Source organism: Macaca thibetana, chromosome 6 (assembly GCF_024542745.1).
Source record: "Macaca thibetana thibetana isolate TM-01 chromosome 6, ASM2454274v1, whole genome shotgun sequence".
In the NCBI taxonomy this organism is placed as follows: domain Eukaryota; kingdom Metazoa; phylum Chordata; class Mammalia; order Primates; family Cercopithecidae; genus Macaca; species Macaca thibetana.
Window position 1 is genome coordinate 79,172,418 of NC_065583.1, and position 18,517 is coordinate 79,190,934.

Consider the following 18,517-nt stretch of genomic DNA (forward strand, 5'->3'; position numbering starts at 1 on the left):
TGTAAATTGAGACTATTTAAAAATTCCCTTGTGTGCTCATCTGTGGGGCCATTACCGTCCGAATCCCTTATTTCTCTGGGCTTTCTGCCACCCTGCTAACACATTTTCTTCTTCTGTCATGGAGAACAGTTGACCACTCTACCACTTGTTGAGGTTAATTTTTTAATATCCCAAGTTGCATAAATAAGCTTTTAACTAAATGATGGACTATCTACTCCAACTTTCACCTTTTAAATAGCACAGAAGCATGGATCCATTCTTTGAAAATTCTGTTTATCTTTCCTTGCTCTGACTAGTCTTCGAGAATGGGAGAGAGCAACAAAGAGGTGTGGTGCCTTTTCTGGCCTGCCCATGGCCACCCATGGACAAACCAGCATGCACTACCTCCCCTCTGAGGTCCATAAAAGCCCAGGGATCAGCCAGAGCAGGCAGAGGATGGAGCAATGAAGGATGAACAGCTACAGAGAGGAGCTACCCTCTCTGCTTAGAGCTGCAGACATGGGGATGACCAGTTGCAGAGAGGAGCAACCCTCTCGAGGGACTCCTCTTTGCTGAGAGCTGAATACTGGACAGGATAACCTGTCTACAGAGAGGAGGTACCCACTGCAATTCTCCTCTGAGCTGTTGTAATACTCAATAAAGCTCCTCTCCTTCTTGTTAACCTTCCACTTGTCTGCCTACCTCATTCTTCCTGGGCACAGGATAAGAACTTGGGCAAAGGCACATTAACTACAGAGATTTCTGGCCTCCAAAGTGACATCCCAAAGATCCCATAACACCACTTCCTCTCCTTCATTTTATTTTGCTATAAGTAAATTATTTTTAAATGCTCACTATGTCATCACAGTATACAGTAAAACTGTTTGACCTTGATGTTTTGATTCCATGGAATATTCAAGAGCTAAACATTCCATCAAGGATATAGCTCCAACCCCTGCTTCCTTTTTTCTAGGGAATCTCTTTTAGAGACTTTATTTATTTAATGAAACTCTTCATAGTTTTTTTTAAATATATATTTCTCTAAGGAGTAATTAATTTATGAGGAAAAATAGTGATAGAAATAATCCACAAAATAGTCACTCAAACTGTGTGATAACATTTGATACTTAATGAAAACTGAAAGAAGAATAAAATCAATATGTCAGAAATTGCCTAGTAAGACAATTAGCCTTGCTAGAAAAAAATGGCTTTGATACAAAACCTACAAAGTAGAAGCTGTTAGTAAAATGTGATATGGATGGAACTGATTAATGGATAGAATAAGCATCAATTTTTGGGAAAAGATCGATACCAATAAAAATAATCTCAACAAAATAAAAATTAAAATAAGATACACTATACAAAAAATGATCAAGTACCTATATGCTGTTAATGGAATCCCCTTTGAAAAATATTTTCTCAATGAAAATATGACAAGTGTGAAAAAATTCTGATTAAATGTTCCTATTCAAAATACGATCAGGGCCAATATAAGTCAAAATTAGATGCTCTTCAATGAAGTTTATGCAAAAGTTTGTGAGAGGAGTAGTAGGAAATACTATACCTCTAACGATTTTTAGGTTTCTCTAGAAAAAGTACAGCTGTACTAAAACTGAAAATACATACCTGCTGTTGATATTGATAATATTCCTGGGGAGCTTTTCCTCATTGAGAACCACATGTATTCTTCTTATCCATGCTTCCAAAGATCTTCAAATTTCTTTATATAGATATTAAAGAAATCATGGGCTTTTTTTTTTTGTGATCTCCGCAGACTGATTCCTTTCAGTAGCTGATATAGTTTTCATTATAAAATAGCAATATGAATATTCTTCCAGAGGTTCAACAGAAACTTCATTCTATTTATCTCTGAAGAGGAAAGTAAATCATATCCAAAGGATTAAGGATTATAGGAAGCAAGGCTTCAGGTTCTCATTCAGCTTAAATATCATTGGAATATTTTAATTTTATTTACTGACCCACTATCTTTGTGCTACTTTTAATATGTATTTTTATATGTTTTAAATGAAATATGCTATTATAATTTGGCTTTCGTACAGTCAATATTGACTTATATTTACCCTTTTCCTTGCATTTCCATTGTTTCATCTGGAATTATTTTTCTTCTGCCTGAAGAACTTTATTTCACCTTCATTTTGAACACTGTTTTCACTGGTTATGGAATTTTAGATTGGCAGTGATTCCCCCCACTCTTCATTCCCCCCACCACCAACATTTAAAAGACACCATATGTTGCCTTCTGCTTCTGGATGCTTTGGGATTTTCTCTTTGTTTTTGGTTATCAGATGTTTTCCTTTGATGTATATAGATGTGGCTTTGATTATGTTTATTTTGCTTGGGTTTCACAGAGTATCTTGAGTCTGTGGATTCTTGTCTGTCAGTTGAAAACTTCTTAGCTATTAACCTCTCTCTCCCTTTCCTGTATTTTTGGGAACTATGTATTAGTTTATTATTGCTACATAATAAACTGCAGTAGCCCCTGCATCCGTAATTTAAATGACCTGCAATCAACTATGGTCTGAAAATATTAAAATATTTTGGGAGACACAGAAGAGAGAAAGAGAGAGAGAGAATCTTCACATAACTTTTATTGCAGTATTGCTATAATTGTTCTATTTTATTAATAGTGTTAATCTCTTACTGTGACTAATTTATAAATTAAACTTTATTATAGGTATGTATGTATAGGAAAAAACAGAGTAGATATAGGGTTCAGTTCTATTCATGGTTTCGGACATACAGGGATCTTAGAATGTATTTCCCATGGATAAGGGGGGATTATTGTACCCCAGTTTTAGTGGATTTGAATAACACTCATTTATTAGCTCTCAATTCTAAGGTCAGCAATCCAGACATGCTATGCATGACTGGATCCTCTGCTCCAAGTCTCACAAGCTGAAATCAGGGTGATGGCTGAGTTGTGCTCTTTCTGGAGGGCCTTGGAAAGAGTTCACTTGTAAGTTTCTTCAGGTTATTGACCAAATTTGGTTCCCTTGGGTTAAAAAAACAAGGCTCTAATTTTTTTTGCTAGCTGTCAGTTGGAGGCCAGTATTAGCTTTTATAGGCCACCCACATTCTTTCACAAATGACTCCCTCCATCTTCAGTGTTAGCAACAGAGAATCTCCCTTACATTGTATATTTTGTATCTCTGATTTCAAGAGGAGCTTAGTACATTTTAATTCTCACCTAATTAGGTGAGGTTTATCCAAGATAGTTTTCCTTTCTTAAACTATGCCATAGAATATAATTGAGTAAAACAGATTGATGCAGGCAGATGAGCTCCAAAATTGGGGCTTAGCCCAGGAAGGTTCTTGGCCTTGCCCAGGAAAGAATTCAAGGGCGTCATTAAAGGTCGGTATTACACAGAAACTTTTATTGAAGCACTGGTATACAGTAGCAGCAGAGAGGTACTACTCCTTGTGCAGTGGGGCTACCCAATAGGCAATATGCCCACAGTAACAGCTCAGAGGCCGGTCTGCAGGTATATCTATATCCACTTTAATTACATGCTGATTAAGGGGTAGATTATACAGAAATTTCTAGGAAAAGGGTGAGGGGTAACTGGGATGTTGGGTCATTGCCATGGAAAGGGGTGGTAACTACTATTATTGCCATGGTAATGGTAAACTGACATGGCACACTGGTGGACATGTCTTACGGAAAGCTGCTTCACCCTGTCCCTGTTTTAGCTAGTCCTCAATTTGGTCCAATGTTTGAGCCCCCACCTATGGAGTTGAGTCATGCCTTTTGCTTCCTTATCAACTTACAGTCCTAGGGATTATGTAGGATATACACAACAGAGGGAGAGAATCTTGGGTGCTGTTTTGGAATTCTGCTTAACCCAGACTACAAATAGTCATTTCCACTTCTGTTCCATAATCTTTTGCCACTTTTTCTCTTTTATATCCCTTTTCATCTGTTTATTTAAATATGGATATTTTCTGTTCATCTATCTTCCAGTTACGAATCCTCTATTTCACAGTGTCTGCTCTGCTGTTAAACCCATTTTCTGAGGTTCTAATTTCACTTGTATTTTTTAGTTCTAGTATTAATGTTTTTTTTTTTAGAATATAAATCTCTGGTGAAATTCTACATAATTTAAGCTGCGTTATTCATTTGTCTCCCGTACTTTCTGGAGCATATTAATCATAACTATTTTAACATTCTTACTATTAACTCTGCTATCTAGGTCACCTATGAATCTACTTATATTGTTTATTTTTCTCTAATTTTAAGTCAGTTTTTCATGTCACTTTGTGTGGCTTATAATGTTGTGTTAAATTCCGAACACTGTGTTTGAAAAATACCTAATATAGTTGTATAATTGTCTATTTCTTTTTTTATTTTTGTGTTGTGTATTTATTAATGTGTAGGTTCTGTTATATGCCTACATATTAGTAATTGTCACATCTTTTTGATGAACCATCCATTTTTCTAAAAGTTTCCTTTTCATCTCTGATAATAATATTCTTTGTCTTGAAGTGTATTTTGCATGATATTAAATCATTATTATAACATTATTTTGCTATTTTTATGGTATATTTTATTTCTATTCTTTTGTTTTCCACCTATCTGTGTCTTTACGTTTAGACTGTCTCCTGTAGCCAGCATAGAGTAAGTATGGGTTTACCTTTTCTCCAATTCTGTTATTTTGTCTTTTAATTGGAGTTCAAAAATTATTTATATTTAATAGAGTTATCAATATGGCTGAGTTTAGATCTACCTGCCAATTTTATTATTGGAATTGAATCTACTTCGCTATTTCATTTTAGTATACCTTGATATCTTGTTTTATCTCTTTGAATTGATTTTTAATTGATGGCTCTTAGATTATATAACATTTCACAGTCTATTTAGAATTAATATTATAGAACATAGTATAATATAAAACCATATAGGTATAAAACTCACCATATATGTACTTTTACTTCTCCCCAGTAACACTTATGTTGCAGTTTGTAACATGTCTTATAGCTATACATATGTTCAAATTTGTGATAGATAATATTATGACTTGTTTAAAAAATAACCATACTTAAAATATCTTATGAAAATAATATAGTCTTATATTTACCCAGAAATTTAATATTCATCATTCATGAAGATGTGAGTTTCACTCAGCATCATCATTTGCCTTAAGTTTGAAGAACTTATTTTGGCATTTCTTGTAAAGAAGGTAGGCTGGTGACATCCTCTTAATGTTCTTTTAACTGAAGATATCTTTGTCTTGCCTTCATTCCTGAAGTATATTTTCACTAGACATTGAATTCTGGGGTGATCATTATTTTCTTTCAACACTGTAAATATGATGCTTCTCTGTCTTCCAGCACCCATGGTTTCTGATGATACATCTACGGTGATTCAAATAATTGATTTACTTATATATAATATATATTGTTTTATCTAGCTATTTTCAGTATTTTTTTTTTTAATTTTGCTTTTCATTAGTATGATGGTTTGGTTTTCTTTGAGTTTATCCTGTTTGTAATTCACTGAACTTTTTGAATCCATAAATTTATATTTTCACCAAATTTGGGTAGTTTTCAGCAATTTTTAATTTAAATGCCTTTTTCTACCCCAATATCTTTCTCTTCTCCTCCACAATTCAGCTGGTTTTCTTTCATTTAGAACTTCTATAGGTAGTTACTTTTTGCATATTTTAACCAGAGTTTTGATTTGTAATCAGTTGGAGGGATGAGACTTGGAGGACTTAAATCATGTCAGAAAAGGGACTCTCACTAATTATTTTAAATGCTGTAAAATTGCATAACAGATAATAATACAATAAATAATAATACAATAAATAATAAATATACAATAAATATAACAAATAATAATACAATAAATTAATGTTCCCATGTTGGAGAATTCTGTGAGATACCTCCAGTGTATGGAGTTATGTGTATTTTCTTTTTATTTAGGTGACATTTTTCATATGTTTTGAATTAAAGTTGTGGCTGTTTTATTGTTTCATCAAATGTAGAACTTACTTCTCTCTTTTCATCCTTGCTCTTTGGTTTAATTTCTGTGATGCTAGTTGAGTAGTTGCTTCTTTACTCTATAGGTAATACAGCACAGGTATACATTCTCTAGTGTTCTCCCACAAAACTTGGATTTTTTTATGCCTCTAATAGTCTAACATTTTATACAAACATTGTGTACAGAAATCCATTATAGTAATACCAAGTTTATGAAAATAATATTTAACTCTAAAATTAAAACATAAATAAAAACAACACAGAGTACTGCCTTCTCTTTTTAAATGTGATAAATTTAAAAATGTTGATAGTTCAAATTAACACATAATCTTATATGTTTCTGGTGTTATAAACTTTTAAAATACATTTTTTTTTTCTTTTTGAGATGAAGTCTCGCTCCATTGCCCAGGCTGGAGGGCAGTGGCACAGCAGTGGTGCAATCTTGGCTCACTGCAAGCTCCGCCTCCTGGGTTCATGGCATTCTCCTGCCTCAGCCTCCCAAATAGCTGGGACTACAGGTGCCTGTCACCAGGCCCAGTTAATTTTTTGTAGTTTTAGTAGAGATGGGGTTTCACCATGTTAGCCAGGCTGGTATCGATCTCTTGACCTTGTGATCTGCCTGCCTCAGTGTCATAAAGTGTTGGGGTTACAGGCGTGAGCCACCATGCCCAGCCTAAATTACATTCTTAAGCAATTTGGGGATACATATCAAACAACATTTAAAATGCTGATGTTCTTAGATGCAGTATTTTCTGTAGTGAGTCTCAATTCCAAGAAAATAAAATAGATATTGGACATCTAAGTAATACTTTAAAACTCAGAAGGAAATAAATTGGCAAGTTGTAGGAATGAGTTTATGTAAATGGTGACATATGTACTTGAAAGAATAATATGAACCTTTCAGAGATGACTAGTCAAAAAATAAGAAAAATAAAAAGTAGAAAAATAATTAGAAAAAATAAGTAGAAAAATAGGAAAAAAAGTATATGTGTAATATAAAATTCAATTAAAAATCTTGATTTTATACTGTACTTGTTAGGAAATTTGTCTCTTTGTTTCACTATTATTTGCAGTATCTAGATTACTGCCTGTTTCTCTGCAGATGCTTAATAAATATTTGTCAGATGAATAATCATAAAACGCTACTTTAAATTTACATCTTTTTTGGGATAAAGTAGTAGTTTTTCATTGTAAATAATTCAAATAGTTTAAGCTGTACTGTTAAATATGTCTCTTTTCTATCACAGGCCATTGATACCTTGTGCTCATATTCAGAAGCAACAAATTTTACTATCTCTTTTTATGCATCATTATAGAAATATACATGTTAAAGCATATAGAGCCTTTTCTATACAAATGGGAGCATATCATACATATTTTTATGCACTTTGTTCTTTTATTTAACATGATATCTTAGAAAATGAAAAAAAATGCTTTAAGATAATATCCATCTTTGGGGACTTAACTATTTTTACTTTTTTCATTTTTCTTAAAAATGAAAATATCTTAAAAATATTTTCAGTGGTCATGAATTATTTTTATAATGAAAAGTAATGATGTTTAAGTTAGCACTGTACTTTCATCACCATTACTCTGCTCTTGTAACTGTGTAGAGACTACTCACGTCCTCTCAGCTGAGACAGTACATTTGGGTAAGAAAAATACTCCTGTTCAAGGCTCACAAGCTTTTATCCAAAATTCTTGCATTCAAATATCTCAATTGTTGGATTTTAAAAAGAAATATAGTACATAATCATTGTATATCATATTCCACACTCAGCAGAGCAGCAACTGTAATCGAACATTAATATTTCTATACCAACACTTGTGATATTCTCATTTAGAGAGAGAAATGAAAACATTAAATAGCTTTACATTATTCTGGGTCGTATTTTTTCATCAAATAAGCTACAAAGAAAACTCTTTGGTTTTCAGAGTGCTCTCGACTTGAAAATTGTGTGTAGAGGACTTTGGGCCTATATTAGTAACTTAGAAACTAACATTATATAGTAATTAACAATGGCTTGCAAGCCATTTGCAAAAGTTGATATTTTATAAGTTTTTTTCATGGTGTTCCAATTTATTTATTTATTTATTTATTTATTTTTTTTTTTTTTTGAGACGGAGTCTCGCTCTGTTGCCCAGGCTGGAGTGCAGTGGCCGGATCTCAGCTCACTGTAAGCTCCACCTCCCGGGTTCACGCCATTCTCCTGCCTCAGCCTCCCGAGTAGCTGGGACTACAGGCGCCCGCCACCTCGCCCGGCTAGTTTTTTGTATTTTTTTAGTAGAGACGGGGTTTCACCGTGTTAGCCAGGATGGTCTCGATCTCCTGACCTCGTGATCCGCCCGTATCGGCCTCCCAAAGTGCTGGGATTACAGGCTTGAGCCACCGCGCCCGGCCTCATGGTGTTCCAATTTAAATGAAGAAAAAAAGTCATTGAAATGTAATTGTCATTGTGATGGCATTAACAGGTGGGATCATTAAGAGGTGATTAGGCCATGAAGGCTTTGTCCTCATCAAGGGATTAATGCCATTATTTCAGGATCGGGTTTGTTATTGTGATTGTGGGTTGCTATAAAAACAGATTGGCCCTCTCTTATGCTCCTGTTCTCTTATCCTTTTGCTTTCTGTCATGAGATGATGCAGCACAAAGGCCCTCACTAGATGCCACCACCTTCATATTAAACTTGCCAGCCTTCAGAATTATGAGAAATAAATTACCCAGTTTGTGACATTCTGTTATAGCAACACAAAGTGAGCTAAGACACTCATTAGTACTTTCATACCATTTTCCCTTTACTTTTTCCCAATTCTCCATCATTGAAACTTACTTGAGCAGGCATTACTTCTACTATCCTTTTTGTTACAGTCATTCTCAGACTCAAGGATTCTTCCTCCTCCCATTCCTTGAGGATTTTAGGCCCTGGTTCACTGGCATTCTCTCTAATCTGGAAATTCATCTTGAGGCTCTTTCTAATTCTCTAACCCTATAATTCCTTGACATATTCTTTCCTGGTAATCTTGTTTGCACTCTACCTCATGCAATGTCCCTCCATGGTCATACCCTAGGCCTTTACAACGACTTTACTCCTTTCATGATCTCAATTTCAATTATTCTACTATTGATCTACAACTTCTTTTCTTTCAGCTCACTTTATCTAGTACGTGTACTCCTTAGTTCTTCAGCCCTTTTAGAGCCCAGTATCTTCTGATTCCATAATCTGTTCATGAACCCCTTGTTGCATTTTTTTATTTCTCCTTTTAGCCATCTTGTATGGCTAAAAGATTGTATGGCCTACAACTATTTGTTGTGCTAGATATCTTTCGTCTGTTCTCCAGATTCATTTTTTACATTTTTCTACCCTCCTCAATATCCCAGGAGATTGAATTATAGGATGAAAGTTCCTTTGCCCTCTGACTGTGGACTGGGTTAAGATGATAAGGAGTCCTAATACAAAATTAGGAAGACAGGGGAAACAAGTGATATCATGGTGTTGATTTTCTTGGTTCTTTCCCTGAGCTGTGGATGACTGACTGCCTCCCTTGACTAAAAGTCATAGTTTCTCCTAGGAAGTCCTTCCCCATATGACCTTTTCTTTCTGGTGACCATTTTTACTCTAGAATCCTTCAGCAAATCCTTTCAAACCTATTTTCAAAGTAAACGCTGAAGTTGGCCGTTTTCATTTTCTCTGATTACCACCCTGGCCTCTCAAGCACTGTTGTCTTGTACTTTATTTTATAGACTTTTAACTGTTCCATCTGCTTTTACCCTTGCCTACATATTTCAAAAGTCTCAATATAGCAGTCACAATGATCTTTTAAAATATGTCATTTATATATCCATCGAATGACTTCACAATCACTAAGAATAAAAACCAAAGTTCTTCACATTGCTCTTGCAATTGCCGCCCAATAGCTGTATAATCCTCCCTTTTCCTACCACCTGATTTTATTTTCTCTTTGTCTTCTTCATGTTCATTCTGATCCAGCCTGTTCTGTTCTTGCTTTTCTTTCAACTTTTCAAGCAAGCTCTACCACAAAGCTTTTCAATTACTGTTACTTTTTTTTTTTTTACTTGAAACATTTCTTTTGGATAACCATGTGGTCCACTCACTTACCTTTTTCAGATCTCAGCTCAAATATCACTTCATCATTGAAACATTCTCTGATCATGTTAAGTATTGTCCTATAGCCCCCCCAATATTCCCTGTACTTGTCCTTGTTTTATTATTTTCTCCATAGCACTTGTCATTAAATACTCAAGTTCCTTTTTTTTGTTTAAATGTCCTGTCTCCCCAAATAGAAAGTTTCCTACACGAAACAGTGGTTTCTATAGTATTGTTTACTGTGTTTTCCCAAAACCTAGAATGATGTTTGGCATATAGGCACTCAAAAAAATAGTTGGTGGAATGAAGGAATTGATATTTGGATATTTGGGTATTTATATTATTTAACATATGTATTAACCTCTCAGCAACTTCACCCACCAAACTGACATAAATTTGTCTGAATTATAATTTTCTGAATCACTCAGATTCAAGTTATGTTTAATTTCTCTTATTTTTTCACTAGTAAAATATAATTCAATATTTCTGCTAAATTTATTGTGTTGTTCTTTTCTTTGTCTTATTTTGTGGTTTAGAATATTTCCAATAAATTAATAAATTACAAACTGGTCTCTGTGTCTTTAAATTCTGGTTAATTCTCCTTAGAAAATGTCACCAATTCATCTGCCTTAAATTATCCACCCTACAACCACAACTCCAAATTCTCATTGGCTTTCCATTCAGGGCTACAGTATGAATTTCATTCGCTCTAGACACTTCTGCCTTTGTGCTCTCCTTTCTTCACTGAAAAATTAATAATGATAAAGAAATTATTTTATCTACATCACATTGTTATGAAAAAAATACGATCCAAGCTGGATTCGTCATTATATATTCATTTTATATAATTTATTATTATACTCATTTTTTCTTTGATTTTAAAATGCTTTAAAATTAAAATATTTTATGTGGCCCTGAATATGTTACAGATTCTAGGCATTGTGTCTGTTGTCCCAAATGGATAGCAGCCCTGTCATTATTACATACAAAATAAAGTCTTTTTAGTATGGTTTCAAAGCCTTTCACAATTGGGTAACTGTCCATATTTTAAATCTCAGCTAAAATTCCATTTTTTCATTACATTATTTTTAATTTCCCTCAATATATATATCCAACAATTTCTTATGCATTTGAATATAAATATTTTGAGGAAAATTTCTTAAATTAACTGAACTTTTTCTAAGTAATTATAATTACACACACATACACTGCCTTCCACACACACACACACAGATTCTTTGCCATGTAAAATACCTCGGATTTATCATTAATGTTTCATTTCTAAATAATACATAGCAGGCTTAATATAAAAACATTTTGAAATAAAACTAACGAGTCTCCCTGCAGTTATTGATTTAATTCTTATTTTATGATAAGAGCTTTTGTTTATGACTATTTTTCTGAAAGATTGTTTCCTGTCTTCAATACTCACAGACATACTACAATTGTTCTTGCATTAAAGAAGGATTAATAACTGCAGATGAAGAAGGTGATTTTATTGATGCCAGACGTGGGAAATGTGATGCAAAGTGCTATAAATTACCTTTGTTCGTTGCTTTTATCTTTTCTACGCTTGTATTTTCTGGTTTTTCTGGTGTACCAATCGTCTTGACCATCATGCGGTATGTATATATTATTCATTATTATTGTTTATTTAATATATAAGAAAAGTAATTTTGGAAAGATTTTAGAATATTGTAGCAAATAATTTCCTCTGTGTTTCATGGTAGCAAATGCAGAGGGAAAGTTGTTAAACTGTCACAATTCATGTGTATGATTATTTCTCTTTTTTTGCATACTTTATTTGCATAGAGTATGTAAAAATCACATTAACTTTAACTTAATGTATTTACCTAATTTAACACACATAGAAACATTATAAATGTAGGAAAAATATTAATTTCAACACAGATTTGATTATAATGTTGACTCATTATAATTGGTTATAGGAATTTATTAACTATTTTCATCCATATTGGTTAATTTGACTATAAGAAAACATGAGTGTCATCAACAAAGGAGCATAATAACTTTTAGAATTTCAGTGTGTAACTTTTATTATTATTCTAAACATAACCACCATTTATTATTTATGTGTTCTTCCTAAATATATGAAATCCATTTAATATTCATTTGTATTATAGTACAGAATAATTTTTTGTTATTTTCAATTTTATTTTTTCAAGATGCTAACAAAAAACTTTAAGGCATGAAGAGCCTGCATAGGCTGACCAGGAAACAAAGAGAGGAAAATGGTAATTTCTATCTGAGTTGATTTGGAAGTACTATAAGATCTATTCCAGAAAATGAATTATAAAGAAATGATTTCTCATAATACAAGCAGGCTGGAGGCAAGACCTTAGCAGGAAAAGTGAGCAGTGAAAGTGAAGCTAAAAAATGTGTGAAATATCCTGGCAAAAAGTTTGCTATGACAGGATAGCATGATGATGAATGAGACGAAGAGATTTGAGCTAGGTAAGGGCCCAATTCACGTTAACATGACCTTCTTTGCCATGTTAACGTGAATGTTGTTATTCTATGTACACACCTGGGAACCACTGAAAACTGCAAACCTCAGGAGCGAAAGTGATCAGATGGCATTTTAGATAGAACGCTTTGAAAAGTGTGAAAGATAGAGCTGAGGGGAAAACCTGGAGAAAAAGGAAAGCACTTGGAATTTAGTAGTGGTGGCCGGGCGCGGTGGCTCATGTCTATCTATAATCCCAGAACTTTGGGAGACCGTTGAGGATGGATCACTTGAAGTCTGGAATTCGAGACCAGTCTGACCAACACAGTGAAATCCCGTCTCTACTAAAAATACAAAAATTAGCCAGGTGTTGTGACGAGGGCCTGTGATCCCAGTTACTCAGAAGGCTAAGGCAGGAAAATCACTTGAACCCGGGACTGAGGCTGCAATAAGCCAAGATCCATGCCACTGCACTCCAGACTGTGTGCCAGAGTGAGATTCCAAAAAAATAAATAAATAAATAAATAAATAAATAAGAGGGTAAGGTTTATTAATTTGATATGCCTGGTACAAAATATGGAGAAATCTAGGATTATATCCAGACTTCTAGTTTGGAACTGAATGAATGATAATTCCATTAACTAAAATAGGAAATACAAGAAGAAAAGAAACCTCAGACTGAAGATGATCAGTACAATATTGAACATTTATGTGTTAGTGTTCTTTGAAACATTCAATGTTTCCAGCAGTGAGATGAAAGAGATGATAGTAATATTCTAGAATTTTAGTTCTGAATCTCACTTCTCTCCATAACTAGACAGAGATAAACAGAATAAAACACACACACACACTATAGTTTCAGTACGATTATGACATAGACCAAAGAAATGACAAAGTTGAAATTGCATATAAGTGTTGCCAAAATTTAAGCAGGACTGGAAACCAGCTTGTAGATTCAGAAGATGTTATAAGGAACAGAAAATATAGAGAGGACCCAAGGACTGACAGATCACACGTATCTCTAACATATATTTCTGCTCAGAAGGAGAGGGTTTGGTCTTGATATGGACCTTCTGGGAACAGGACTTACGTAGATAAGTTGAGGAAGAATCTCTCAGGAAAGAATGAGAAGGAGGCTTGAAAATTTCCCAGGAGGTCCAGACATGGCAGACCTCAAAAATAGCCAAGAAATACCCCTTCTGCAAATGAATGCATATAACCTCTGAAAGCAAGAACTGTGAAGAGATTTTAGAAACCCTGGGCTAACAGTAAAAGCTCTTTTGAACTAGGACAGATTTGGAGAGGCAGAGAAGTGTTACTACACATAGGAGTCATATTTAAGTCTACTATATCAATAGAAGAGATAACCTATAGATTCAAAGCTTGGCCCATGTTCCACCCCTGGAAACTTCCTCAAGTTTAAGAAAATGTATCTCATTCAAAAACGAGTAAGTAGAACAGGAGAAGATTCTGCCTATGTACAAAATTACAAATAACTGCTACAAATGAAATAAAAATTATCAAACATTACTATAGACAATGAAAACTCATGGGGAAAAAAAGTTACTGTGAATCAGATAAAAATATAAATGTAACTACATGAGTTTAAACTTTAAAAGTGAAATAATCATGGCCACAGAACAGAAGAAAATAACTAGATCCTCTCTGAAACTCGTGTTGCAACTTAATCCACATTGTAACAGTATTAAGAGAGTAGTCAATGGGACTGTTGTATTTGAGAGGTGGAACTTTTGGGAGGCAATTAGGATTAGATGAGGTCATGAGGGTGAAGCATTCATGGCTCTGGAAGAGGAGAAAGAGAGACCTGAGCTAGCACACTCAGCCCCGTGGACATGGGATGCCCTGTACTGCCTCAGGACCCTGCAGAGTACCCACCAGCCGGAAGGTATATATTGTGTTACATTTATATAAGATGTCACTACTGGAAGAAGTTGGGAGAAGATACACAGCATGCTTTGTACTATTTTTACAATTTCCTGTGAGGCTATAACACTTTCAAAATAAAAGGAAACAACAACCCCCCCCCCACCACCCCACCCCCATACACACCCAAATATCACACAAAAGCAGTCTGACTTGAACGAAGAGCAAAGATGTGTCTTGTGTGATTGAATAGGAAAGCCAACACCGCAAGTATATCAATTCTCCTTAAGTTAATTTATAATTTTAACATGATAATGAAAATACCAGTAGAATTGTGGAACTACATAATCTGATTCTAAAGTTCTTATGGAAATAAAATAAGCAAGAGTAAGCTTGGGAATCTAAAACAGAGAGGCACAATAATTGATGCCTAACACCATAAGATAAAAGGCACCATAAAAGTCCCAATAATTAAAAAAAAATGTAGTGACTTATAAGGAAATAGTAAGTATAGAAATAAACCCCAACTCATGTGGGAATTTAATATGTAATGAAAGTGAAATCTTAAACAAGTGCAGCAAAGATGGACTGTTGAAAAATGGTTCTGGTGTAACTTGATATATTTTTTTCCCCAAATTATTTCCATTTCAACCCATCTCCTAAAGATGACAATTTAAATTACTGTCTTTCTTATACTTTCAGTGTTTCTTTATGCATATACAAATAACTATAAATGTATATCTCTATATTTTATCCTTTCATCACAGGAGGTAGCAAACTATGTTCACCATTCTCTATTTTGATTTTTAATGTAATAATATATTCTTAATATATCTTTTCACATAAACATAGAGATTCTCTCTATTTATTTTTTATAGTTGCATAATATTGTGTTGCTCAGAAGTGCAATCATTTATTCAACCAGTCTGTTCCTTCAAATTTAGTGTTTTCTCAGGTTTTTATTATCTATTATCTATATGGCATTACATTGTATACTACATGTATGGTATTGTATGTAATATGATATAGATAACCTTACAGAAATAAATTTACCTATTTGCAGATAAACAGAGGATAGTAATATAAGCAAGCAAATTCCTCCAGTGTGCCTTCTTTACATTGTTTTGCTTTCCAAAGCATGTAACGATATTACAAATTCAACAAAGTTTAATCTTTAAAAGTTCAATAAAAGTCAAAGCTAACCACATTAATTATTAAATTATTGTCAAATAAGTGATAATTAAAGCCACGGAAATGGGATAGCATTCAATGATTTGCAACAGGTCAATACTCATATAGAGGACAACTAGAAAGGCAGGTTAAATAATAAAAGTCAAAAAGAGGCAAAGGACTAAAAGGATCAAAATTCCAGAGAGAGCAGAAGCTTGCAGAGGTGAACTGGGCATCTAAAACTGCCCCTGAGGTACTTGACAAATTCTTGGTGCAGGCCAGATGCTTGCAATCTGCACTAGGCCCAGGTTGGGGGTCACAAGTGGAAGACAAGCAAACTGGCAGAAGTTTCAGTGATCACATGGGGCTAAGAATGACAAAATAATTTTTCTTCTTGAGAAATTTGCTGAAATCTGAAGAAGAGAAGGGCTTCAGTATAAACAGAAAAGAATCATGATTTATCTGTATCTTTCTATCAAGTGGCTCATTAAGAAAACTAGTTCTTCAACATTTTCCCTTCTGTCTTCATTATTTTAACATATTTATGTCTCCTTAATTGTGGTAGTCACTGTGGATTCAAACAAGAGAGTGGAGGAGCACTAAGGAAAAAAGTGGAATAAAAGAGGAACACAAATGATCAGGTCTCTGCTCCTCTGATGGATGTTAGATGTAACAAGGTAGACAGAAAAAAAAATGTAGTTTTACTAATAAATATTTAATTGTAATATTAAAATATACTCCAAATAAAATGTGGAAAAACACAATGAGAAAATTACATGATAGTCTAACTTATTCTGGGGATTCAGGGAGGGTGTTCCTGAAGAAATTGCATTGGAATCAAACCCTGAAGGATGGAAGATCAGTATTTCACACAGTGGGAACAACAGATGCAAAAAGTCTGGAGGGAGAAGTAGCTTTGTAAGTGTTTCGTATCATAGCAAGGAGGGTGATGGGGGCAAAAGTTGAGAGGTGGCTTGAAATAATACTGATTAGATCAGGCTGACCATTTTAAATTTTCTTTGCAATTCTAGATTTAATTCTTAGAACAATGGGAAGCCACTGAAGGATCCTAATGTGAGGCATTAGAATAATCAGAATTTCATTTTAAAAAATCATTTTCCGCCGGGCGTGGTGGCTCAAGCCTGTAATCCTAGCACTTTGGGAGGCCGAGACGGACAGATCACGAGGTCAGGGTATCGAGACCATCCTGGCTAATACGGTGAAACCCCGTCTCTACTAAAAAATTCAAAAAACTAGCCGGGTGAGGTGGCGGGCGCCTGTAGTCCCAGCTACTCGGGAGGCTGAGGCAGGAGAATGGCGTAAACCCGGGAGGCGGAGCTTGCAGTGAGCTGAGATCTGGCCACTGCACTCCAGCCTGGGCTACAGAGCGAGACTCCGTCTCAAAAAAAAAAAAAAATCATTTTCGTTCTTGTATGGAGAATGCACAGAAGGGATAAGGGTGGTTATTGGGAGAAAAATTGTTTCATTTATTTCTTGAAGCTATAGGCTTGAAATTGGGCAGTGGTATTAGAGATTAAAAAAAGAGATATAAAAAAAATTTTAATGGCAATATTGGATCTACTGATGAGGTGTGGTGAATGATAAAAAAATGATCTTTTTGAAAATGCCTTTTTCCAAGATCTGGGCTTGAGAAGTGCGTAAACACAGGTTCCTTTTTTTTTTTTTTTTAAACGGGAAGTTCTAGGGGAAGAACAAATTTTGTGCAAGACAGCAACTTACATTTAGAACCGATGTCTTATAAGAAAGATATGGACTAAAAATATAAATTTAGAGGCCATATAAAAGACAGTGAAAGCTTCTTTTTACATGTTGGGAGAGTATTGACAATGTTTTTTTGTTTGTTTATTTCATTAAATCCTTAACTATTCTATTATAGATTAGATTTAAAAATCTTAATACTTACTTTTTTGTTAAAGCACAATAGTTTTTCATTAAAACCTTAGTTTTATGTACATATCTCTTAGTTATTTTCGTGCTATTCACTGAACTAATTTTGGAAAATCCTGGAAATTATTAATCTTTTCATCTTGTTTTGTATGTTAGTTAAAAAGGCGCTTGCAATCAAACTGAAGATACATAAATACTGCTTAATGATTATACTTATGAATAATGGTCAGCTATATATGTGCTTCAGATAGCTCCAATATTATATGACATAAAAGAAAATTACTTATGCTAAATAAAGGAGAACACTGAATTATAGTTAGGCAACATTTCCACTTTATATCAAAAACTACACTAAAGTGTGATTCGAAAACGTGACTTTTTTTAAAACTCTCTTTAGTGAATCTGCTCATAATGAAAGTGTAAATTATTTTTTATTTAAAAATTTGGTTATCATTTGAGAATTGGTTAGTTTGCTTTTATTTTTCTAGTAGTAAATATATGAGGAAGAAATATATATTTTTACCAGGTTGATATGGGTAGAATTACCTCACTTTTTGCAAAATATTACAAAATACTGTATATATGCTATATTTTTATAAATAGAATCATGTTGGATGAAATATTGGTCGTAATATAGTTTATTGTTCAAGTTCGAAGGCAAATAAACAGTGTTTTTATTTAAAATGTCCATTAATAATATAGTTCCTATTTTTTTAACTTTTTTAAATGTTCAAGGATTATTTTTAATTGTATTTTTATTTATTTTCCAAACTCCTAATATGTACAGTTATACATTTGTTTCTTTTTTAAACAAACGTTTGGTTTGATCAGTAGGAAATACTGAGATCTTCCTTCTTTATATCTGGAAAAGTTATTTTTCATTTATTTTAGCTTTTAAATAGTGAATGTAGTAGTCACAGGTCAAACACGAAAGGTACCCTCAAATTAGAACAATTTGAGTAAGGTTGAATGAAGTGACTACTTAAAATGTAGGTAAGGTGT

General features: G+C 33.9%; 1 protein-coding gene across 1 annotated transcript in view; it reads left to right on the forward strand.

The window, feature by feature from the left end:
- The window catches only part of SLCO6A1 (solute carrier organic anion transporter family member 6A1), a 141,029-nt gene that overhangs the window by 103,950 nt on the left and 18,562 nt on the right, over positions 1 to 18,517 (forward strand). Inside the window, exon 10 of the mRNA XM_050793123.1 lies at positions 11,521 to 11,708. Coding sequence (XP_050649080.1) covers positions 11,521 to 11,708 — 188 coding nt within the window. The remainder of the gene's footprint in view (positions 1 to 11,520; positions 11,709 to 18,517) is intronic.